The sequence below is a fragment of the Apteryx mantelli genome, chromosome 5 (assembly GCF_036417845.1).
Source record: "Apteryx mantelli isolate bAptMan1 chromosome 5, bAptMan1.hap1, whole genome shotgun sequence".
Taxonomy (NCBI): Eukaryota; Metazoa; Chordata; class Aves; order Apterygiformes; family Apterygidae; genus Apteryx; species Apteryx mantelli.
The window spans coordinates 74,483,426-74,510,004 of NC_089982.1; the positions used below are offsets into that span (position 1 = coordinate 74,483,426).

The window sequence follows — 26,579 nt, forward strand, 5'->3', positions numbered from 1 at the left end:
AAAACTCAGAGTTAAGATTCCCAAACAACCTTAATGCTTCTTGAAGTTTTATCACCTAATCATCCAAATAACCCAGTTTGGTGGGGGGGGGGGAATGGGGTCAGACTACATTTTATTTTATTTTATTTATTTTATTTTTTCTCCCCATCCTCCCCATAAGTTCTTCTGCTTGACAAAGTTGTATCTGTTTAGCTCTTTCTATCTTCCCTTATTTGGATTTATTAACTCTTAATTTTCTTGATTTTTAAAAACTGATGTTTGGGAAGCTTTTTTCTAAAACCATTTTCCTGATGTATCCTGACTAGCTCAGTAGTAAACACTTCTGTGTGTCTGAGATGGTTTGTTTGGGAACACTTTTTTTTTCCCAGGGAATCCCAAAGCACTTCACCAAATCAGTGAATGTAAGCTTCCTTCTGAGATGTATCCAGCTGGTCTTCTGGAAGGGAATACATTATCTGTCTTTAAAATAAACAGCACTATGCAGAAAAGGATTTTGAAACTAGTCAGAACACTAATAAGAATTTAGATGGGATGTATGTATTAAAAAAATAAAATCGAGCTAGAGCTGATACCACTGAGCTTTTTCTATGAGAAGGCACCATAGGTTTTTATTATCTCCCAGCAGTTGCTATTCTTCCACCATAATCTAATTAATATTGGCTTAAGAGAATTGGCTCTGTATTACCAAATCCATTGGTTTCAAAAAGTTTTTTGTTTTATTTTTTTCTCCATTCATATACTAAGCTGTATTGTGTTTAATTTGGCAGACTCTTTTACTCTCTTTATAACTCTAGGTACCACGCGGAAAATTGAAGTGAATTTGTCTTGCCAAGATAACCATCATAGAATGAAATAATTATAATAATAATTCAATTTCATTTTCCTTATGATTTTTGCATTCAAATAGATATTAATGATACCATGCATCTTCTTCAAGTTACTAAGGCTGCTGTCCTGAGTATAATAGTAACTTTTGTGGAAGATCATAAAAGTTTTGATTATTCCAATTCTTATGTTGATTCCCTTGATATTGAATGAGTAGTTATCTAAATGTACGAGTTCTTCACAGAACTCATGCATTAATCTACACAGAAATCATTTCATAACGTTTGTTTGGGCACGAAAACTTTCTGATTGTATCAAGCCGGCAAAAGTAAACAGGTACTTTATCTTGTGTCCCTTACATATCTTATATACTTATATACATATACTTACATATCCCACATAACGTAGATCACTTTGTCTTGAAGGCTGAAATTAGGCCTGTTCTGTATCTTTGAAAGTTATTTCATCTTGCATGTACTCCTGAGGATAACGGGAGCAAAACTGTTCCTTTCGAGGGGAATAGAATTTTTCTTTTGCCAGCAACTTTTCTGATGAGTCTCAGCACAGAAAGTTTGCATATATACACGTACCCGGAGAGAGAAGATAGTCTTTCAGATGCACACCTGTGGTCACGAGAATGCCAGAGAAGTCACTTAAAGTGAGCTGAATAGTCACTTATGTTTCATCACGGATATTATTAGATTGTAATTTTCCTTAATGTAAAACAATTGTTTTCACAAAAAGCTGAATTGAAGCTTGTTTCTTCCATGGCTATTGCAGAGTATCTACCAAGGAAATTCCAGGTGTCCCTCTACACTTCCTCCTATGCAGCGAATAACTTTTGCATGGTTGGTGAAAATAGACTTTTACAGTTTTCTCCCATTTCATTGATAATAAAAACATTTCCGCATCTGCAAGCTGAAACACAGTGATACAGTGAATCTCACAGCAGCATCGCTTACAAGGATAAGTCTGTTCTGGCTTTGAAGTCAGCCTGTTTGTTTATAAGGGATTAATAATAATCAGGAAGAATAGTTTCCAAAGAGGAATTACCCTTTCTTGAGGGGAATAATTTCTTATCTCACTGTTGGCCGCTATGGGAAGGAGCTACTAAAGTTAAGTTTTAAATACAGAAGTCAGATTAGCTACTCTAGTAACCTACATTTAGTGGTAGCTTGTTCATTTTAAGTTACTTTAAACTGGTAATTGACCTCTTCTATCTAGACTTGGTAAATAACACTTGCTGTGATCTATTTCTGTTTGAATCTGGTGTGAGAATCTGGTCTGATCTTCGATGTGAGATTTACCTTCCCTAGTGCTCTCTTAGTACAGAAGACAGGACCAAGAGAGTAGCAAGGATGTATTTCTTATATTCTCTTTGCTGGAGAGCTATTGCTCTCTGATGGCTTGCGGTTGGATTTTTTTTAATTTTATTTTTTAATATTATATCTGTCTGCTAAAGGAAATCTGTTATTCCAAGGTCACACTTCTATTGGAGTTTATTATTTGGATGAAGTATTCATGAGCCCCAAAAAGGAAGTTAATAAATACAACTTATTTTTCTGAATGATCCAGGGGCTTTATTGTAAATGATTACATATTCAACTGAACAGGTAAAGATATAGTGTTCTTACTAGTAAAAAAAAAAAATGGGAGTTTTACAAATGTATACTCTAAATGCTTTCTTAGTGTCATCCACCTCATTATAATTGAGGAAAATCATTAAATGCAAACTGGAACATTGTTTTATTCCTTAGAACTCTACATAGATTGAGCCATCCAGGAAGGCCACATTGTTTTGATGGTGGTGGCTTTATTTATTTATTTGTGGCAGGGTTGGGGATTTTTATTTATTTAGTCCTTCCTACCTATTGAGTATGTCTCTTGACAGTTGTTCAGCAGTGAAGATTCTTGAATTTATTTCGAAACTGGGCGCTTTCTCTAACACAATTATTATACCTGTAATTCTCTATGTAAGTTCAAATAATAGTTCTCCTGCTGAGCCTTAAAACCTGGTCCAGGTAACAGTGACAGTCTTGGGCAGAGTGATCGGGTCGCTTGTGCTACTAGACAGCACTAAATTGGCCAGACTCATTTTTCTCTTACTAATCACATACTTGGGGATAATGCTTAGTGCTTGTTCATTACTCATTTGGGGCTTTGATTTTGCAAAACTGTTCTCCATGCTATTTGGTGCTCAGCTTATTCTGAATGCTGTATTCAGAGGATTGTTCTGCTTCTCAACACAGGTGCTTTGCTGGGAAGATTGACTGAAGCTGATGCAGGACATTGTCACACAAAAAGAAATACCCATCTAAATTTTCTTGAAAATCTTATGTCTTGAGTAATAGGCTTAAACATATAGCTTACAGTGAAGACAAATGGGAGATTCAGAATATAGATGAATACTGTATCCAAGAATTGGAGTTTGAGTGGAAATTCCTCCAGGTAGCAAGGGAGACAGACAGTAACTTCTCACTCAAGTGTAGGTAATACAATTTTTAATTTCAAGAAAGATATTAAATAACTGGCAGTCACTGGAAATAAATGTGTGGAAGTTGGGAGGCAGGGGGGATGTTTGCTGTTGTTCCCTCTCTCTTCCCCATCCCCCTGGCTAGTGATAGGCAAGTTTCAATCTGCTCTCACTCAGCAAGTACACTGGGGTGCTTGCTGAAGCTCTTCTGAGCCTCTGTCAATTTAAGAAAGGAAAATTCGTGACTTTTTTTCCCAAAACCTCTGAAAAATTAAAAAAATCTGAGACACTTGTACTTGTTACCAGATAAATTATACTGTATCAGAATTTTAGAAACTGAAAATATAGACTTTTTATCTAGCTCTTTTCATCCTAAAAAATGTAGAAATAGATGTGTGATTACAATGAATCACATTTTGTGCCTTGTTCAGTTCACATGGCTTAACGGCTGATTCGCATAGAACAGCTCCCTAATCCTTCTCTTGGCGACAGGCTAGTTGCCAAGAAAGCAATCTGGTGCACTGCAGTTAGAGCACCATCTCTGTCTGGTGTCCTGCAAACTGTTAAAAGGATGCTAGAAACCTGTGACTGTATTGATTGACCTTAATTTCTAGATTGTTCAAAGTTGCATTCTGTGAAAGTGAAATGAGGATTTGCTTTAAAGGTGTAGGCTAGAATGTTCTCAAAATCCTGAAAGGAAATGATGGATTATTTTAATCATTAAACTAAAGTGTAATACTTCTGTCTTTTGAAAAAGCTTAAAGAGGAACAAGGAAACTTCCTCATACCTTACAGGCCTCAAGTAACAAGCCATATTTAACAAATAATGTACAGGATGCAGTTCAAAGCATCTGGAAAAAAACATTAAGTTATGCTAGGCTAGAAGCAAAAAAACCCCCAAAACAACAACAAAAAAACAAAACCCTTCTCAGTTGTCTAATGTGATGGAATTTTTCCATTTCTGCGGATATGATCTGTCAGATTTGGAAAGCTAAGTCCAAATACTGGCTACCACAACTCTGTTTCTTCCTTGACATGTTTTCTTTTTTTGTCCAGAATTTTAGGCTATTGCATATGTGCAGGTAGACTCTATAGAAGCATATACACATTTGCTTGGCATTTTTTGGATGGAAGTGTGAGAGCTATAACTAGACAACACTTGGAGAGGGGAGGGGTTGAAAATCAGAGAAAATGAACAATTTTCCTGATCTATGCTATCTTCAGTTCCACAGAATAACTTCGTGAAATAATAGTAATGTACGATTATTTGCGACATCAAATTCAGGAAAAACATATTTAATCTTCTAGGTGATGACGTTGCTGTGCTTGTTTGCAGCATTCAGAAATAGTCTACTAGCAGAGATAAATGTCAACCAGAATTAAAGCAAATCATCAAGAATCTGACAGGACCTGATATTTTGCAGCAGCTTACTCAAACTCCGGGGACGTAGAAGCCAGTGCCCACTGTTCACATAAACAACAATTTTTACTGGACCGAAATTTGACATACGTAATATTGTTTTATTTCCATGGTTCACAATTAATTAAACCAATTATTTTAAACTTACAGAAGTTTTTCAGAAGTAGCTAAATTTATAGATTTAGAATCTCCTGAGAAAATTTTCTGAAATTATCAAGGATTTGAACATGTGATCAAAGCAATTGGGTTGCTGTGAGCTAACGAGTTACCACCTGTCAGCTCCCAGACAGCAGAGCATGGCAAAAGGTCTTTGATTTAAGCTTTGACTTATTTTATATGTGTGTATGTTGCATGCGCGCGCGCGCGCGCACACACACACACACACACACACACACACAGATTTGTATAATCTTCGCCTTTTTTAATGGCTCTCATTTCTTGTTACGAAAAAGTATGTTCATTCAGTTCTGAATAAAGTTATGCTGGTCGGTAAGCAAGACACTGGCTATTAGAGAGAGTCCTATAACTCTGCAGTCAGACTGACTTTTTTTCATGTTGGATGAGTTCAGAAGCTTAATTTATCTATTAGCATAGTCACTCCCATGCCAGTAACGTGACACCTATCCTTTATATAATCCCTTCCTTGCTTCAGCCAGCTGATGAAAAGCCAAAAGGAACAACTTTTGATGGAACTGGGTATAAGTTAAAGCAGGGGAAGGAAATATAAGCATGCTGGAAACAGTAGAACAGAGTGAAATGTTTGGTATGGAGGAAGATGTGGAATGCAGTATGAAAATATGAATCAAAGTGATGTGCTGCCCTGTGTAGTATGAATGAGAGAAAAGGAGTAATAGAAATCTGGGTCAATAGTTAAATAATCTTGCAGATAATCATGAGTTTTAAACCTTTTGTGTTGGACTTAGCACTTAATCATGATGGCTTTTATAAGAATTTTATGTTAAATACTTCTTGGGTACTCCAATACTCATACTATTTTGCAACTTTCTTTAATCCTAAGATTAGGAAAGCACTTCAGGCAGATCATCTAATTTTTTTTTTTTTAATTCATTTTGTCTTAGCCAAGCCGATACCTGGAATACCTGGTTTTCTGGATGTGGGGATGTTGTAACTGCAATGCATTAACTTAAACAATGAAAAATTACAGTAAATATATGACACATTCAGAAAAGAACACTGTCATATGTAGAGCTGTCGCTGAGAAATTCATTGCATTAAGTCTGCAGCCTGTTTTTTGCATGCTGCAGTAAGAGGTTGAGTAAATGGTCTCTAGAGGCTTGGCATTCTGCACAGTGGCTTTTTTTTTAAACCTAGTGCTAGCCTCATAGGAGTGCTGTGCGGGGCAGCAAGCAGCGTGTCAGCTGACTCAAGTATTAGGTTCATGGTACAGGAGGAAATGAACTGTTTGAGTCCAAAAGTTTTCGCTTCTCCGATATAATGGTGAGCATATTGATCATATTGCTGTTGCTCTTGCTTGCTTGCTTGCTTTTTTTTTTCTGGACATGACGTTATAACTAAGTTAAGGAAGTGAACGTGGCTTAGATTTTGAGTATTTACTACAGTTGTCTACTCACTTAGCCAGTTCAGAGAGCTGAGCAAAAACAATGCCAGCTCCTCCTCTTTTGCCCTTTTGTGGGGACAGAGGGGGAAAAAGTCATAAATGGTATGGATATAAACTGACAGTTATTACGGCTACGTGGGATTGTCCGTATTACTGTGCTGCTGGGTTCTTTCTAAACAATTTACATTAGTAAATTTACAAGTGAACAAAACTCCTTCTAACGTTTAGTACTGCTAAGTCATCCTCAGTTGACTGTGGCATAAAGTTTTATATTTAGCACTTCAGTAGTGCAGCAATGCAGTTAGGAACAGAAAATTGCTTTTTCACTTGACTGCAAATAATTAAAATTTAGAAGTTAGCCTATAAGTCAATTGCCTTAGTATATGACTTTTCAAATGCGTGTTTCTGACAGAATTAACGAGCTAGTTTCACTATATAATTTAGTATTTTCTTTTTCCATAAAATTTACTTGTGCTTTAACATCTTATATCCGCATTTCTCAGCAATTTCTGGCCAGCAAGCAGGAGAGAGGAGGAACTCTTGCGTCTTGGAAAAAATAAAATCTTTATGCCACCATAGTGACACAGCAAATCTTACACTTTTTTTGTATACGTTTGTTTTTTCTATAACATCTTGATTTGCGATCTATGTTACCTTTAGAGAGAATGCATATTCCATGATTGAATACAGACAAGATTATGTCAAATTCAGAAGGTGAGATAGTTTTATAGGAGGTTTGTGTAAGTCTCAGAATCTCCAAGTACGATGGAGACAAGATTTTGGAGTTTTTATTGGGGAAGCTATGGAGCTGCAAAATTCTTACATAGTTACCTTTCCTAGGCTTATGGTAATGCGCAGGGCGCGTCTTACATCCTCCTCAGTCATTTCAGATTGCTTCTTTTGCTGTGATTCCGACCTTCCGTTTCCAGTTGTGGAAACAGTGTAATCTCCAAATGTGACCACTGAGTATCCAAATAATTAAAACCTACATAATACCTTGCCTATTTTTCCTTTCAAAAGGAATGGGCATTTCAGGCTGTAAGTTGATGTTTATTATTTCATTGACTGACATGCAAGTTGTGTCCCGTTAGAATAACACAGTGTTTTCCACTGTGGGACGGTTGGTAGTATACTGTTGCACTTCATGTATGTGTTTGTCTTTTAGCATTTTGCTGTTTTGGTAGTGCCGCTTTTATCTAGGTTTACTTGCCAGTCTAGGCAAATAGCAAAAGCAGAAAAAACTGTGTATAAGAATAGCATAGAAAATGGACTGAAAAGAAAGCAAGAGTTTGGGGTGGGGAGGAAATACTCTCATAGAGAGGAGATGAAACTGTCCACTTTTCCCTCTACTCTCCTCAGCAAACAACACAAAATCTAAAAAGAAAAAAATTGGGCATTATAAACTAGCAGAACTATGGGATAGGTTTTGCATGAAGATATTTTGAAAACTTTCCTCTCAGCACCTTCTACCCGCACATATACCTCTTCATACTGTTCTCCTTCTGTCCTCCACTCCTGCATCTTGTGTGTCCTGGAACAGTCCATTTCCCAAAATCTGAATTGTGCAAGAAAAAGGTTCAGGCTTAGCTGCTTAAAATGAATCTTAGTGATTAGTTGATACTTGAACTTTTAGCCTGAGACACTCAGATAAATCCTAAGTGAAACAGTGCAGTAAATGTGATAGTGTATAGCTTGCAAAACCTTGGACATACAGTAATAATGTATGTGACTTTGTAATTTGAAACCATAGTGTGAATGTATTTAGTTGTTTTATGTAATCATTTTGACATCTGATTTAAGTTATTTATGGAAATAGGTTTATACCTAGTAAAAAATTTTGTTGCATTTTAATAGTTGCTATGCAAAAAGAAAATGCATGGCTACTGAGATATTTTTACTGTAGTAATATCATTGTATAACTGTAAAAAATTAATATTCTTTTTATTAAGTTGCATTTTGTGTTTTTTTCCCCCGTTTTGTTTTCTTTTGTGGTATTGTTGTACAGAGCTCTGGGATTGAAACTTTAGTGGAGGAGCTTTGCTCCAGACTGAAAGACCTTCAGAGTAAGCAAGGTAAGTTACAATACTTTATTCTTTTGAGGTTGTATATCATATTTATCAAGTACCTACTGTTCTGAGATGGGGGGGGGAATGGGGGCTGTTAATTCAGTAACTTTTCATGTAGGCGATGCAATTTTAAGATACACTTGAATAGTTTCATTGAAATAATTTGAACATTCCATAACAGTATGTGTTGTTTACCTAAGAAGGAGCCGTTCACGAATGGAATTTTCCATATGAAAAGATAAAACTATTCGTGTCCAGCTATGCATGCTTTTTTACTAAATATTTTCTATTCAGTATTCCTCCACAAAAACACCAAACAAGAAAGTAGGTTTGATTCTATTCCTTTTGTATGTAGATATTTGTAAAGAATAGAGTGGCCTCAAAATTAGTATATACTAGCTATTCCAGTGAAAATCATCCATGAGTAGCAGTCATACAGAGAGGTGTGGTTAAAATTTGCAGGCTTTAGGGAGAATCATGATGGGGGCTTTATGTTCTCAAGCTTGGGGCCGGGAGCATAAGAGATAATTGTGGTGTCCCCGGTGAAAGTTCCCTGCATAGGAATGTTTGTTCAGGCACATAACAGCAGCCTTTGACACTATATAAACAAATTAATATACTTATGGTGTAGTATAATTAGCAATAAATAAAAGGTAAATATTGATTTCTTTCTTTCCTGAGGTGTTGGCTAACCCCTGAAAAATAGGAATAAAACAAACCAGGAAACCTTGACTAAACAACTTTAATGTTGAGTACCATCCCTCCCACCCCCCCACCCCAAATATTTTTTTAATTTTGATTAAAAACTTGAAATGGACTGACTAAACTTACTTCTTTTTTGTGCATAAATATGCAACTTTTAACTTTTGCTTCATTTTCAGAATAAATATTTACCTGCTTAAAGTGTGGTTTTAGTTGTTTCAAGTCTTTTGTTTTTAAATAGCAGAAGTATCATTAACCAGCTCTAAGTGTTTTATAGTGCTTAGCAGTGACACCTTCTCACTGAGCAATAGCAGTGCTGACTATTTATTTTGGAAAAAAGTAAACTTAGTATATATCTTGCTGCTTTCCCCTACCCCCTGCCGTCTTACAGATTTTAATATAAAGGGTTAAAAATCTTTAAAGTCAGCTCTTGCTCAGGATATCTGCCTTATTTTATGTTCACCCAAAACACAGCAACTACCACAGGGGTACTTTCTTTTACTGAAATACATGAGAAATTAGATGCTACCATATATATATATTAAAAAAAAATGTTTGTTTAACTAAACATTTTTATGTGTAGCAATGTAAGAAGGAGCTAAAGATTGGGATATGAAATAACTAAAAGCTCAGTAGGAAGCCTCATAGTGAGGACACTGTTAACCACAACATGGCCTGCAGTTGCTAGCTGGTCAAGTTTGGTGAAATTTGTGGGCTTTAATAAGACAACTGTGGAAAATTTGAATCTTGAGTGATACTTTATGATTTTTTTTTAATGCATAATAATTGGATTGTAAATGGTTTGTTCAGTTATTTGCAATACTGTTGGAAATATGTTACTACTTACAGGTGTAAATCCTGGTGTGTTTTTTGAAATACTGTTACAAAATACACTGGCTTCTTGAATTTTCTCTTAAACATTTGCAATTTTTTTCCAAAACAGAGGAGAAGATTCACAAAAAGTTAGAAGGCTCGTTGTCTCCTGAGACTGATTTATCTCCCACAGCAAAGGATCAAGTAGAAATGTATTGGGTTTTTTTTTAATTATTATTATTTGAGACTGTTTTCTATTTTTCTCTCTTTACTCACATATTTTAAAACAGTGAAGTTAACTTAATGTAAAGTCTGGAATTCTGTGAACATTAGGAAGTAAAATCTTTTTTCCTGCCATCTTCTTTTGCACATCTTAAATATTTAAATATGGCCAATTGATACCACAGGCAGATTTAATTTATGGAAAGTCCTGACTGCTTTCCTTTGACTATATGCAGACCTGTATTTTAAGGCATACTGTGTTTTGGATTTCTTAAGACCAAGTCAGCTAGGCAAATTAAAAGCCCTTAAAATATCATTAATTGACACGTGGCAGACATGGTTTCCTGCCGTCAGAGCTCTTTGTCTTCTGTTGCAGAAATGGGAAACTGAAACCGTTTGTAAACAACGGGGTCTTCTACTAACCAAGTACCTGAGTCGGGTGTTGCTGAAGCACCCAGGAGTTTTGTCCTTGACTTCACTTGGAGAGATGACTGTTGCTGGGATTTTATTTATTTATTTATTTATTTATTTGTGTTTTGTTTTTTTAATAATGACCATTGTTAGCAGCAGCAGCATTCTAGTAGAAGTGTTGCTAAATGGATAACAAATCCTCTAAAAACAAATGAGAGAACTGATTGTCCTAATGTGCATTTAAGTGAGCAAAATGTCATTCAAATCAACATACTCTAGTCTAGTATCGCTCAAATCAACGTTCTTAAAATTGGAAGAAGTTATAACAAGGAAAGTGACGTAAATCTGCCCAGTGGTAATAGTTACTTAACTGACTTTGAGTGTTTTTGAACAGGTTTTCACTAAAATACATGTATTTAGTATAAAATTCTTGACTATCAAGCCCATGCTACTTTGAACATCAGAGGAAACCATGTTTGAGCCTTGTCCTTGTCAGCTAAAGTTCTGACTGTATCTTAAACTGCTGTAGAAATTAACCTCCTTCTTCCTCATCCCCAATAATATAAGGCATCTTGTTAGAAATTGGGGCTTGCTGAATCTCTTTGCAAAACCATGTCGATGACAATGTTTGATTCTTGCAATTGTTTTCCTCTCTCTCTCTCTCTCTCTATGAATATATATAATTTTTTTTAACTGCAAGATCAAATAATGTAGAGGCTAACAGAAAGTGTCTCACTTCACAAAGAAGAATCAGCAGCTGATAGACTGCAATTCAGGACTTCCTTATTGATACTCTAAATCAAACATGATTAAGTTAGAAGTCCTGAGTGAATTGCTACATTATCTAATAAATTAGGAGTCAGACCTTCACTGTTTTAAGCATCCACAATTTCTGTCTACACAGAAGAAAGTTTAGTACTTCCTAAAAATGAGAATGTTTATTTTGCAGTCTATTTTTAAATGTGCATTAATATAAACACTTTAAAGTTTTTCTTAATCTTCCCTTTGTTATCATTCAAATAGAGCTATGAGTGGCATGTGCATATGTAGAACAAACTAGATTTATTGGCAATAAGAGGTAGTAAAATTGTAGTTTTCTAATTTTAACACCTGTCTGAACTTCTAAGATCTGAATGTCACCTTTTTGTTTTGTTTTCAGGTACTATGAAGCATTTCCTCCTCTTTCTGAAAAGCCAGTTTGCCTGCAGGAAATTATGACTGTATGGAATAAATCCAAAGTATGCTCTTACTCTAGCTCCTCATCTTCATCCACTGTTCCACCAACTAGCACAGATACGTCTTCTCCAAAGGACTGCAATAGTGAAAGTGAAGTAACTAAGGAGAGAAGTAATAAAGTATCTGCAACTGTACATGAAAGAACCCAGCAGAAGAAAAGTAAAAATGAAAAAGAAAACAAGTTTAGTAACAACACTGTTGAAGACAAGCCTGTTTTATACAAAAAGCAAGTCCGACATAAGTCTGAGGGAAAGATGCGTCCTCGCTCCTGGTCATCTGGTTCTAGTGAGGCTGGTTCAAGTTCTAGTGGTAATCAAGGTGAATACAAGGCATCAATGAAATGTATTAAAGTAAGACACAAAACGAGAGAGGTTCGAAATAAAAAAGGGCGTAATGGGCAAAGCAGGCTTTCAGTGAAGTCTGGTGAAAAGGCTGATAGAAAAATCCACAGTGGAAGCAGTAGCAGCAGCAGCAGTGGGTCCATCAAACAGCTGTGCAAAAGAGGTAAAAGGCCATTAAAAGAAATTGGAAGAAAAGAAGCAGGCGGTAATGATGGAAAAGATCTGTATTTAGACAGCAGAAATGAAAAGGAGTACAAAGAAGAACCCTTGTGGTATACTGAGCCGATTACAGAGTACTTTGTTCCTCTTAGCAGAAAAAGCAAGCTTGAGACTACGTACCGCAACAGAGAAGATATATGTGGTGTAACATCAGAGGCTGTAGAAGAGTTGTCTGAATCAGTGCATGGTCTTTGTATTAGCAACAATAACATTCATAAAACATACCTCGCAGCAGGTACTTTCATCGATGGTCACTTTGTAGAAATGCCTGCAGTTCTAAATGAGGATATTGACCTCGCTGGGACCTCAATATGTTCTCAACCAGAGGACGACAAATATTTAGATGATGTTCATCTGTCAGAACTAACACACTTCTATGAAGTGGATATTGATCAATCCATGTTGGATCCTGGTGCCTCAGATACGATGCAAGGGGAGAGTCGGATTTTAAATATGATTCGACAAAAGAGTAAAGAAAAAAATGATTTTGAGGCAGAATGTTGCATAGTGTTAGATGGAATGGAGTTGCAAGGGGAAAGTGCAATATGGACAGATTCAACCAGCTCTGTTGGTGCTGAAGGGTGGTTCTTGCAAGACCTTAGTAATTTAGCTCAATTTTGGGAGTGCTGTTCATCTTCTAGTTCTGGTGATGCAGATGGGGAAAGTTTTGGAGGGGATTCTCCTATTAGATTCTCCCCCATCTTAGACAGCACAATGCTTAATTCACACATGCTTGCTGGCAATCAAGAGCTCTTTTCAGATATTAATGAAGGGTCTGGTATAAACTCTTGTTTTTCAGTGTTTGAAGTGCAATGCAGTAACTCTGTTTTACCATTTTCTTTTGAAACACTCAATTTGGGAAATGAAAATGCAGATTCTAGTAGCACTGCTAATATTCTTGGGAAAACACAGTCTAGATTGCTAATATGGACCAAAAATAGTGCCTTTGATGAAAATGAACACTGTTCCAATCTTTCAACAAGAACCTGTAGTCCATGGTCACACTCGGAGGAAACACGTTCGGACAATGAGACTTTAAATATTCCATATGAAGAATCCACGCAATTTAATGCAGAAGATATTAATTATGTAGTTCCTAGAGTGTCTTCAAGTTATGTAGATGAAGAAATTCTAGATTTTTTGCCAGAAGAAGCCTGCCAGCAACAAGCTAGAACTTTAGGAGAAATGCCCACTTTGATTTTCAAAAAAAAATCTAAACTAGAATCTGTCTGTGGTATTCAGCTAGAACAAAAAGCAGAAAGTAAAGACTATGAAACTACACAAGGGTGTAGTGAAAGCAGTCCACATGGAGAAGGCTACAGCTCAGGGGTTATTAAAGATATCTGGACAAGTATGACAGACAGAAATTCTGCAGCAGTGGTAGAAATAGAAGGAATAGAAGATGAATTGTTTTCAACTGATGTAAATAACTATTGCTGCTGTTTGGATACAGAAGCAAAAGGTGAAACCCTCCAGGAGCCCAATAAAGCAGTGCAAAGATCAGAGTATCATCTTTGGGAAGGTCAAAAGGAGAATTTAGAGAAGAGAGCCTTTGTTTCAAATGATTTATCAAAAGTAGATGGTGGTGACTATACTACACCATCAAAACCTTGGGATGTTAACCAGGAAAAAGAAAACTCATTTATACTTGGTGGTGTGTATGGGGAGCTCAAAACATTTAACAGTGATGGAGAATGGGCAGTGGTGCCACCTAGTCACTCAAAAGGGAGCTTGTTACAGTGTGCAGCTTCTGATGTAGTGACAATAGCTGGTACGGATGTCTTTATGACTCCAGGTAACAGCTTTGCCCCTGGTCACAGGCAATTATGGAGGCCATTTGTATCATTTGAACAGAATGAGCAGTCAAAGAGCGGAGATAATGGATTAAATAAAGGTTTTTCTTTTATCTTCCATGAAGACTTACTGGGAGCTTGTGGTAACTTTCAAGTCGAAGAACCAGGGCTTGAATACTCATTCTCTTCCTTTGACCTGAACAATCCATTTTCACAAGTTCTTCATGTAGAGTGTTCATTTGAGCCAGAAGGAATTGCATCTTTCAGCCCTAGTTTTAAACCTAAGTCAATTCTGTGCTCTGATTCAGACAGTGAGGTTTTACACCCCAGAATATGTGGTGTTGATCGAACGCAGTACAGGGCTATACGGATTTCTCCAAGGACTCACTTTCGCCCAATTTCTGCATCTGAACTTTCCCCAGGTGGTGGAAGTGAGTCAGAATTTGAGTCAGAAAAAGATGAGGGAAGTATTGCTGTCCCTTCTCAAGTAGATGTGTTTGAGGATCCACAAGCGGATCTCAAACCTCTGGAAGAAGATGCAGAAAAAGAAGGGCATTATTATGGAAAATCAGAGCTTGAATCTGGAAAATTCCTTCCCAGATTAAAAAAGTCTGGAATGGAGAAGAGTGCGCAGACGTCATTGGATTCCCAAGAAGAATCGGCTGGGACGTTGCCAGTAGGAAACCAAGATCCATGTTTAGAGTGTAGTATGAAAGAATCTCTAGATGGGAGGGCGATGGAGAGCTCTAAAGTAAACTGCAGAATAGTGGAGCCACGGGAGGAAACTAACAAGTTTTGCGGTTGTAAAGCAGGGTGCCATTTCCCTACATATGAGGATACTCCTGTTTCTTCAGGAGAACTTGAACAGGTATGTAGATATGTAAAAGTATAGAATTTGCAGCTAGCCTCTGATTGTCAACAATTGAAGTCATGTGACAGTTCAGTTTAAGTGGATGTAATTGTACAGTTCTATAGAAAAAATTAACCATCTTCAGGCATTATGGTGTCATCTTGCATAGCTTTAGAAATATATGATGTTTATAAGTGTATGCTCACATGGCTTTAAAACCTGTCTTTAGCTTATTAGCTTATTATTAGCTTATCTGATTTGCACATAATATGTTAAAGTGTGCATAAATTTTGAGTGGTAAGATGTACTGATTTTGATTCAAGCCTCTTTTAAAATTTAGAAGAGGAAAATCTGAAATCAGCCTTTTCAGTATGAATTCCAACTTGAATTATCATTACTGCCAAGTAGAAGACTATGGGCTTGAATTATTAGATGTAAACTCCGTCAATGAAAGGTTTGTAGAAAAGCTTTATGCTCTGGAAATTAAAATACTCTTTTGTCGGGAAGAATATTGATACAAAATGAAATAAAGCATGGATGCAAAATGTACTCCACTACCGCAATAGTGTAAGGCGGCCTCTATAACTAAGAATTAAGTTCAGTTGTTTTTTTTCAGGTAACTATTACAGTAAATTGAGTCATAATCAAGAGCAAGAAGCCCTTCCAGCCAAAAATACCCAAGTACTTATAAGGTTACAGTTTTTATTGCTGTCAACTCCCTCTGCTCTTGAGGAAAAAATGTTTGACCAGCAAAATCATTTCACTGTGCAGCCAGCTCAGAGAAATTACCTGGATAGTTAAGTTGCATTTTTATCTTTGCTTTTCCTCTTCAGCCTCATCTTTCATGTACTCAGCAGTTGTAGCGTCTCCATTAGAAGGGAATTTTCTGCATTTTCAACTGAAGAATTGCAACCAGCTTGTGTTGTACTGATTGTATACTCCTGAATTGTAACTTTGAAAAACTAATTCTTTTATGGGAAAGCTAACATTTTTCTTGCTAAAACTAAAGTTATACTTTCTGTTGAACAAAATCAAAATTCCTTATTTTCTTTCTTCCTAATCTGTTTCTCCTCTCATGCTCCTTCAAATTAATTACTATTGTTGCTTCTCCTCCCCAGTGCTGGTCAGCTGATGTCTGCTGCTTGTACAAGAAAATCAAATCTATGGCTTTTCCAGGCCTTTTCTAGAGATCTTGGTTCCTGCTGCTTTGCTAAGTTAATAGAGATGAAGTGTCTCCAAAAATTTTTTTTGGAGTCTTAGAAGTTGCTGTGTTTCTCCCAGGCCTTGCAAAAAGAGTCACCAGAATTTTAATAAACTTGGGCTGTAGGTCAGAGAAGATTCTGGAATTACATTTCACCAAGAGTAAAGTGGAATCTTAACTTCATTGTACAATAGGACAAAATAAATGAACAAATGGTATAATACAGTTGTCTGTGATAGTGAGAGACTAGGTTCCTTCCAGCCTCTTTCCAGATCTCCCTTCTGGATCCTTAGTGTTCCATGAGGATGCTTATCTAAATTTATCCAGAGATAAAAGGGGTTTAACTTGAGCAGAGGTTATGGAATTAATTGATTCATTGTACAGACCATTATTTTTCTAATTTTTTTAATGAAACTTCCATGCTTTCTTTTATTGACTTTAGACAAAATTTAAGCGTGTTGTATTACCTCACTGTTGATCCAACATAGTATTCTAGTCATGTTCTGTGATATGGGCACCTCCAACGTTTTTACATAAGTAATGGACTTGAAAATACTACAGTATAATAGGAAATCATTCTCTTTTGTATCACATAAACTCTAATTAATATGGAGACTGTGCAAACATGTATCTGTGAATACCTCCTATTTATAAGAATGTAAGAGAATCTGCTTCAGTTCCTTCCCTTTTATCTTCCTCATTAGTGCACTCCTTTTAGGACTGTAATGTATTTTGGAGTATGAATCTGACAATAGCTCCTGCAGAAGCTCTTCAAAATTGAACAGATATTTATATATCTAACCTTAAGATTTTAGAAAAGTTTAAAAAAAAAAAAAAAGAAAAGAAAAGAAAGCTGATCTACAGATCCCCTTCCTTTCAAGTAAGTGCTTCTTTTACCACCTGGCCTTGGAGTTGTGGGTAAATATGCATGAACTCTCTGGTCCAGTTAATGGTCTCTGAATATACTATCACTGAAACTATCAACAGATCTGTTTTATATAGACTCTGATCTAGTAGATGTGCCCTAAAAATGCTTATACTATTGAGTTCTTGACACAAATAAGTATCTAACTTTCTCAGGTCTGGACATACCAAGAGCAATGCCTTTGGGGACTAGGGAATTTGACTGGCAAAACATAAATGTTTACAGATCTCGTGACTTAATTGGGTTATTAGATTTGATGAGGTACTTCACTTGACTAGAATAATACATTGCAAGTATATAGTTTGTATAGGAAGACTGGCAAGAGGGGAAGGGGAGTGCCTTACATGTGAAGGCTATATGCATTGGTTCTGAGGTCCATAACACAGGAAATAACCTACTGTAAACCTCTTGGGTGGTAGTAAGAGGGAGACAAAATGCAAAAGGTCTGCTTTAGGTGATAAAACCAGGAGAATCAAGTGGAAAAAACACTTAAGAGCACTTAACAGAACCAGCCACGTGCAAAGCAAAGGACTTTGTGGTAAAAGGGATAATAACTGCTGGGACATCTGAGAAAGATTTGGTCCAGATCGTTCTTGATACATGTGGATCATGACAGATGATGAAAGCAGCTACAAGACTCTCAGCTCTAACCTCTTAATTAATAAGATGTATTTTGCAGACATTTTTGAAAGCTTCCTGTGTAATAGGGGCCTTAAAATGATGGTGTTCACAATGACAGCATAAAAATTGAGGAGAAAAAACAAGGTATAAAGCAAGACAATAAGATAAATATTTGGTATAACTAGAAGTCCTAGAAGTAAACCAGAAACAGAAGGAAGACTAAAGAAGGATTTTTTGGGGAGACAGAACAAGCAAGGATGGGAAGCTATGAAAAGATAAGTCAAGAAGTTATTTTAAGGATTTTTTCACTTGTTTCAATTCTTGTTGAAAAGACAACTAACTGAACAAGGGAAAAGTACAGATAAATTATACAGCTAGTTACAGGAATACTCAGCTGAGTATCATGAGGAGCAGCTGATTTGAACGCAACCTAGGAGAACGCTTGTTTGAAAACGCACAGAAGATAACCTTTAAAAAAGGAAAACACCTTTCCCTTTTAAAAAAGGAAAAGGGAAGGTAGGGTATTATCTCTCTTAAACTCTCTAAACAAATATTTGCACTTGGATATACCAGAGAGTGAAAAAGTTACTAAGTTCTGGTTTGAGAAGAAGAGATTGCACACTCAAAATAACTGTTGATGGTTTTCTGTCAAAATGGAAGTATTACTGGAGAGTAAGGGAGATCGTTGATTATCTGGTCTGGGAAGTAAAAGGGGGCGCAGGGGGGAAAGCGTGTTAGTAAAAATTCATGATGATACCAAAGTGGGAAAGTCTGCAGTTATACTGAAAGACAGGGTTAGTATCAAAAGGTTTTTAAACTAGAAAAATAGTCTGAAAAATAAAATGTAATTCAGCAGGGACAAATACAAACTTCTAAAGAAAAATAATCCTCTACACAAACACAGTGTAAGGAGTGACAGGCTAGGAAATCACATGGAACAGAAAAGCATCTTCAGGTAGATCATAAGCTGAGCATAAATCAGCAATGACACGCTTTGCAAAAGAAGGCAACATTGTGGTATATAAATAGGAATGTCCTTCTGGAAGAAGTGAAGTAGTTGCTCCTCTGTACTTGGAACTGGTAAGCCCTCTGCTGGAGTACCCTGTTCAGTTTTGATTACCTTGTTCCAAGAAAGATGTCCTGAAGAGAGCAGCCCAAAGACTGCTTTTGAAAACAGATGGAAGGAACTGAGGTTGTTGATTCTCAAAAAGAAGAAACTGAAGAGGAAACCAGTAGTATTGCAGAAGCCACTTACAAAGTTATAGGAGATGAGCAAAAGGCTGTGCTTGTTCTGTAAGCTCTGCTATGTGCAATGGATGTGGATGTGATGACCTTAAACCACAGTGAGGAAAAGAATTCTAACAATCAACTTACTCTAAGGCTTAATTATTTTTAGGGAAGCAGTGGAAATTCTGTCTTGGAGAGATTCAGTGTCAGGAGGCATCTGTTAAGAATGGAGCTTTGTAGTTGATTCTGTCTTTGTGCAAGAGTAGACTAGATGACCTTCCAGGGTCCCTTACATGTGTGTGTGCAGTGAAATTCCACAATTAGGTGACTGCCAAGTGAGTTTTAAAAATATAAAGTTTTGACTTGACTTCCTGTGTTTGTCTGTGACTAGCTTCTTGAGCCAGATGGATCTTCCTTGAATAACTGCTGAATTAAAATTTGGATCTGATCTTTTGGAATGGAACTCACTGAAGCTCACTGCTGCTTTGACTTCTAAATTATGCATGCGTTTCTTTACATTCTTACTGATAGTGAAGGGCTTGCAGAGTAGGTTCAAGAAAAATTTTTTACTTGCAGATTAATATGACTTTTCCTGTGGTTGGTTAACAAGCTGACAGTCTTAATGCTTCAAATAATATTCAGATCATAATGAGACCTTAGTGCTTGTTCTGTTCAGATTGTGCAAAACTCTTGTCATTACCTTAATATTTGTCAATATGCATTCTGAAAGAGCAGAAATACTTCATGCTGATGTTTTCAAATTAGTACCTGAAACTCAAATAGTCTATCCTGAAAGGCCTGTCAGTTTACATGGAAAATGTGTTTTCATCATCCTTCTGACATAGGAAAGCTCCAAAAAGTGAACTGGGATTGTAGTGCTCATGTCTGCAGCATGTGGAGAAGGAGGGAGGGAGAAGAGGAAACAGTAGGAGTCTTGAAGTGCTTATGAGAGCTGGGAAGAAGAGAATTTTAAACTTGAGTAGCAGAGTTTTGCCAAAAGATCTTAGCAAGAACGGTGGGAAAGCTTATGCTTTTGTATACTGAGTTTTTAGTTAGTTGTCAGATGGTTATTGAAGCAAGTTAAATAATCTCAGTTGTCTTACTTTGACACTTAGCACGTGAGCTGAGTCTAGGGTCTGCTCTTTCATGGTTCAGTCCAGTGTTAGTGTCAGATTTGGGTACAAATCATAAATACTTTCTGTATAGTGAATTGCTTAATTTTTTTTATATTAAAGCTACTGAAAAGCTAACTTTCCTCCAGGCACTGTTCTCATCTGTATAGCATTTGTGCTTTTAAAATAATGCAAGTATTACAAATGGTGACATAACATAGATATAAGATGCAGTTTTAAGAGAAATATTGTCAAGAGGCTTTCTAGAAGTTGGTGAGAAATACTCAGTCTGCTAGCTAACTTTGGTTTCAGAATCTATCCCTTTAACAGATTGTGTATGTTTATATAAATTAATATATGTATTTACATATATAAGAATATTCCTCGAACACAGTTCATAGGCTTGGATTTTGCAGTTCTGCAGACCTCAGTTTTCTACAAGTTTTGAGGGTAGGTAGGAGAAATTTCACTGGGAGAGTTATGGTTCTGCATGGATAAATGCATGTGATGAATTTATAAAGAGTAGATGGATTAAATCACAGAAAAGAGAAGGATGCAAAAATAAAGCTCATAAAGGCACACGGTATTTATGCTTATATTTGTAACAGCAGAATAAATAATATCTAAGTGTACTTTGACACCTGTATTTATGAAAAAGGAAAAATCTGGCTAGAGGAGTCTAGCTAGCGATCCTTTTCCCCCTTCCTTTACAGCAGTCTTTTTAAAAGAATTTGAGTTCATTAGCAGTAAGGTTTCTGCATTTGGCAGGATATTTTACATGGTGCCGAACACCGTTAGAGCAGTGTTAGAATCACTCTTTTACTAACTTGAAACTTTTTAATTACAGCCCCTAACCAGAAGTACAGAAATAATTAGCAGAAATTAAATGTACACAAAGCTCAGAAAGGGCAAAGACTAACAGAAACAAAAATCAAGTGTATTCTGTCCCATCTTGGCTGCAGTCTTGCTATTTGGTTTGGAAAGACCCTTTGTGTTGTCTCTTCCATCTGTAAATGGAGGAAGCAACTATGTACAGGGTTGGCACTATAGGAGAAATATCTGTTGAGGTATGGGAGAAGGGATTTTAGTATCTGTTTAAGGTTGCATAAAATAAAGATAGAAGGGACTGAAAAATCTATCTTGTATAGAGAATGAACCTGGTAAAGTGTTGGGCAAAAGAGTTTAGCAAAGCTTTCTCTTTTAAGAAGCCCTGAAGCTTTAAAGCGTCATTGAAGAGTAAAACAGGGTACCTAGCTTTTTTTTTTTCTTTAATTCCTTGAGCCGGATGGTCTTTAAAACTCTTAAAAACTGTAAAACCCAGCTCTGAGAAGATCCTTTGTTCTGTACACACAAAAAAAGAAAAGCTGGAAGAGTGGGGCAGTGAAGAGGTTGACAGAAAGGCAGGTGTGGGTGGGCAGAGGGAGTGTTGTCTGATGCTTTGCCTAAGTTTTGCTTGAAGAATAGAGTTCTGTCCGATATAACTATTCTGGCTAGCAAAAAAACGATCTGCCATATGGACTTGTAGTTCTTGCTGGGGAGATTTATCTGTAACTGTAGGGAAAACTTTGTGTTGGAAGCAAGGAGATCAACAGAAAATATTGATGCCTCATACAAAATTAAGCATTCAGGAACACTTTTCTGTTCAGGAGCAGAGAAAAAATTATAATATTTCTGCTCATGCAGGCTGTAGATGAAATAAGATTTAAGTTGATAAGCAAATCCTAAACCAGTTATTGGTGGGGGAAAAATGTATTTCATAGTCTTAAATGGTCTCTTTAACAAATTTCTTTGAGAATATGCAAATAAAACTTTCTATCTTCATTTTTCTTACTGGCAGAAAATAACACGGTAAATTCTTAATGGACTATTTGTATGAGCAAGCAAACTCTTACTTAAGGAGAAATATTTTACAAGAGAAAATTGATGTATTTTGGGTTTTGTGGTTGTTTGGGTTTTTTTAATTTTTCAGCGTGAACTTCTGCTTTAATACTGCTGTATGCATAACCAAATACAGGAGAAGGGGGGAGGAGATGGTGAGTTACCCCTTACCCCCAACCCCAAGTTCCTCCTGCCTTTTGTTCCTGCACTTTTCCATCTGCACGTTCAAATCTAGTATTACAGAGGTGACAGTGTGACAGTACCAGGTTTATTGATGGAACATAGTATGATCAGGTCTTTTTTCTGGAACTCTGCCCTTGTACTTTTAGACCTAAGTCTTTCTCGACCTTGTTAGTTGCTGTTCTCTCATCTGCCTAAATGTCCCTGTCAAAGTTGTTTCTACAACTTGGCTTAGTATCATATCATACAGAAATTGCCATTAGATTTCATGTATGCGTGCAAAGCAATGGTACCGTTCAAATGTGCTGTTTATCAGGATGCCAGTTAGTCACAGCTGAAAAATGTTGAGTTGGGTACATTCCTTCCTGTAGTGAGTATGGAACATTTTATGCAAGCAAAAACAGCAAAAGACTAAAATGCTCCTCTCAGGCAGTAATCTTGGTAGGCCCAGCTCTACAGTTTGAAATGTTAACCATAGCTGAACAGCTTTTCCTCTCCCCAGATCAATCTAATACGATATTCTGCTACATACTTGCGCCACGGTTTGATCAGCTAATGAATTATATATCGCTCTCTGTAGCAGTCATGCAAACAAAGCAGCACTGTGATAAAACTGTGTAGAACAGTAATCTTCCTTGGCTGTCTGTCTTCAAATATATATGTGAGTGGGAGAGGTGAGGAGAAATCTCATCTGTTACAGGAAATGGCATTGATGTTCAAGGAAACAGTCTTTCCTTTTCCTGCCTGTTTTTCCTTCTATTCACCTGTATCCTTAACTAAACACTAAATTGCTCTTCCATCACGATGCCAGATGTGCTGTTAAAATGGTCGTTATCCACATAGACTTAAAAAAAAAAAAAAAAAAAAAAAAAAAAAGGGAGCCTTTCCTGTCAGCCCCCTTGTTTCAGCTAGATTCCAGAGCTGTTTCACTGTAATTTGATTTCTGAAACTGCAGTAGAATTTTTAGTTGAAGAAACAACTGTTTGCTTTTGTTCCTTTAAAAAGTATTTATACCGATGTTTGCAAAGAATGATTGCTCTCTTGTACACCGGAGGTTTCATCTGAAGTTTTGGATCAAAGATCTAGCTGGACAGCCCTGTTGTCTTATGAGGTTCTTACGAAGGTTCATTTGAGAAACAGGACACAGAGTGATACTGGAAGGAACGAAAGTCAGCTAGATGCCAACAAAAGGCATGTGAATGCTGTTTAAAGTTTTGAAACTATTTCACTCTACTTTCAAATTTATACACACACACTGCCAAATATAAAATGGTTTTCTCTGCTTTTGGTTTAACTAAGAGGTATGGAGAGGTGAGTGAGGGACAGAAACAGTAATACAGGTGAAAAAAGAGAAGAATTGAAGTTTTCGTTTCTGCATATAACTGCACAGTTCTAGCCCTGATCTATTGAAAATTACTAAAGAATTGTGACTGAAGTCAGCTAGGTTTGAGGGTAGGAGAATCTTGCATAACTACAAAATTATAGCAGTTTTTGTGTTTGTGAATGCTGGGATTCTCAGGGAATTTTAGAGCCTCCAGTTGAGGATATATAAGAAAAGCTTCTGTTATCATAAGTCTAGCTGTAAAACACAAGAAAGGAAACTTTCAGGATTCTCTATGACGTGCAACAAGACTGGGAGTGAAACTGTTATAGCAATTGGTTTTTGTCTCCTCTTTGAGCTCTGCTTAAGAGGAAAATATATAGTTTTAGAGAGGAAAGACTTCCTTTTGCAATTTTTAATAGTACAATTGAGAATGCAATTTAGATGGGTAGGTGAAAAACTCAATAAAACTTCTCGTAAAACACTGGAAGTGTGTTTGAGTGTGTGTGAGAGAAGAAGCATAAATTGAAATGCAGCTTTAAAAGGGAAAGAGTTGGTATTCCGTATTTGCTAGTTAAGGATACTTTTTTAATTCACAGATTTTCTTCATGATGACAGACTGTGCAATTGTAGTAAACATCTAAGCAACCATAGGAAAAAATGTTTTTATTCAATGAGTGTATAAAATGGATTTCAATTCCCTAACATACACCATCCTCCCCCTCCCCTTCATTTTAAAAGTGATTTGAAACTGCCGCACTCCTGGAATAAAAACTTTGTGTAAAAGTACTTGAGAGTGTTTTTCTATTAGTCATTTAATTTGACTTAGAAGTGCGATTTTGAAGAGAATCTCCTGATTCACCCATTCACTGTATTTTAGCTGTCATTATGGACCAGCTTTGGAGTATACACCTGGATTCCTTTTGGATGAAAATAACCCTAAGAGGTGCTGCTTGTGGGCGTCTAATCCACGGATCAGATTGATGCTGGTCCAAAGTATGAACTCTCAAAATGCATTTAGTCTGGATAACAGGTCATCTGCAGCAATCATTTTGCTTTACAGATCTGCTCTGAAATCTAGTTTAGACATAGTGTTAGTTGTTCCATGTGAGCCAGCGTGGGTCCAGAAGGGCCCAGGTGCGAGTTAACCAAAGCCCTGCTGTGCTGCTTCTGCATGCAGCCATGTGAGCGTCTCTGGCCTCTCCAATACTGCCGCTTTTGAGGCAGCGATGAAAGGACACCTGAGCCGAGTCAGGCTGAAGCCAACACGTAAGTTCAGTCACCAAGCCACCCTGAAGCAGATATACAGGTTCTGGTTGCGACTCAGCCCAGGAAGCAAAGCAGCTATAGCTGGTACGCCCTGCCAGACCCGAGCTGGCTCTGCGGGGAAGCCGCAAACCTGGAAACCCTGGTTCATCCAGCGTATCACGTGTGCAGACAGGAGTGCAGGCGTGACAGAAGCTATGTGAGAAATTTTGAAGTTAATAAAGCAAAGTGTCTGTGGAGTTTAGATGCCTCTATGTATAGCCAGCAGCTGAGCGAGTCTTCCATGATTGAATTTATATGTAAATGCCAAGGTTTAATGCCAGTGCCAAGTCCTGCTGGAAGAACACTGGGGCCTTTTGTTTGTTTGTTATTGCAGTTTAGTTTTCTAAGAAATCCCTTTTCTGGAGTTGGGGTGTGGGCTTTTAGAGGGCAGTTTTGAAGGGATTGCCCTTTGGTGTTGGAGGAATGTTATGATAGGAAACCAACACGGATAATTTCAGTGCTCATTGTAGCAGAATTTCTTGGGGAAAAAAATTGAATCTGGCAGATGCTTCCTAATACAGCACTCATGAGTTGCTCATTTGATTTGAATGGGACTACTGTTTAATAAGCATTTGTAAATTTAGGTTCTATAGGTTTATAGTTCTACAATAGCTTAAAGAGGAAGAAAAAGCAGGTTCATTAATATTCCATGTTTAAAAGTTCTCAGTCCTGTGGAGGAGGAAGCTGGACAGAAACTCAATGTTGAAATTTGTTTGTTAATGTTTTATAATAGCTAGTTCTACTATAGTTTGTATATGAATCATTCCAGGTTATATCTATAGGGGATCTTATCAGACAGCATCATGTTTTGAAGATCAATGGGGTTGTCACAGATACAGTCATAAAACTAGGCACATATCTGTTTTGACAAGCTTTCAGTATTTTAGTCATGTCCATTAATTTCATGAGAACGAGGTTGTGGTAAACTTAAATTAGCATTAAAATATGAAAGTATTGAGGCATTTTTAGTGAGTGGATTGAGATTATTTTTAGCATAAAGATAAATTCTTAATTGTCTTTATAACCATTTTTTCTTTGCATTGACACATTAATTTTCTAGATTTTTATTATATCAAATTAATGTTACTATTGCTAAATTACCCTTCCAGAATTTAAACATTAAATTTTGTTGCTGTTTGTTTGCCGCCTTTTTTTGTTTTACACTGGACTGTTTATTATGTTGACTAAATCTGCCTCATTGTTTCCGTGTATTTTTCATCTCCTGGGTAGCTATCTGTTTTCTCTTGTTAAAACAAGGTTAGATTACTCAGATTATAAAGTAGATTATAATATAAGATTACACAGATTATAAAATGACATGCTGGAATTCATCTTTACAGTGCATTTGAACTATACAGTATCAGTAAAGTATGAGCCTCAAAGAGGGTTCATACTGGCTGTAATAGTTCAAATAATGAATGTTCTACTGTAGTCTGACAGTCCTTTCCCATTAGTATTAGAAATTGAACAGTGTGACTTCTAGGACCTAGCAAATTGGTTGTATCACCAGACTTTCCTCCTTAACATGTAAGTATGTTGTTTAGGGTATAATGAAGTGTGATTATTGTCTAAACAGTTTCCTATATTGAATACTGATCTGCAGAGAATGAGTGGCAGCCAGGAAAAACAAAGCTGGTGGGAAAAGGCACTCTATTCTCCCCTCTTCCCCGCGTCGCAGTGCGAAGGTAAGAAGCTGTGCATGTTTGAACTAACCTGCTGTTGCACTTCGACTAGAATTAAGCACATTTTGTTATGGATTTGAATTGTTACAGGTAAATTACAATTACGATCTTATTTTAAAGCAGTAAACTTTTGCAATAATTTTTTTTATCCAAGAGAGAACTGGGATGGTTAAA

The 26,579-nt window shown here is 36.8% G+C and overlaps 1 protein-coding gene across 11 annotated transcripts in view; it reads left to right on the plus strand.

Annotated features, from left to right (window-relative positions):
- The window catches only part of KIAA0232 (KIAA0232 ortholog), a 68,805-nt gene that overhangs the window by 36,861 nt on the left and 5,365 nt on the right, over window positions 1-26,579 (plus strand). For 6 of the 11 annotated variants that reach the window (XM_067298253.1, XM_067298251.1, XM_067298255.1 and 3 more), the window contains 4 exons: window positions 8,303-8,369; window positions 10,009-10,090; window positions 11,671-14,968; window positions 26,300-26,408. In XM_067298253.1, the coding sequence (XP_067154354.1) occupies window positions 8,303-8,369; window positions 10,009-10,090; window positions 11,671-14,968; window positions 26,300-26,408 (3,556 nt within the window). The other 5 variants (XR_010884467.1, XR_010884468.1, XM_067298252.1 and 2 more) reach the window with 5 other exon arrangements.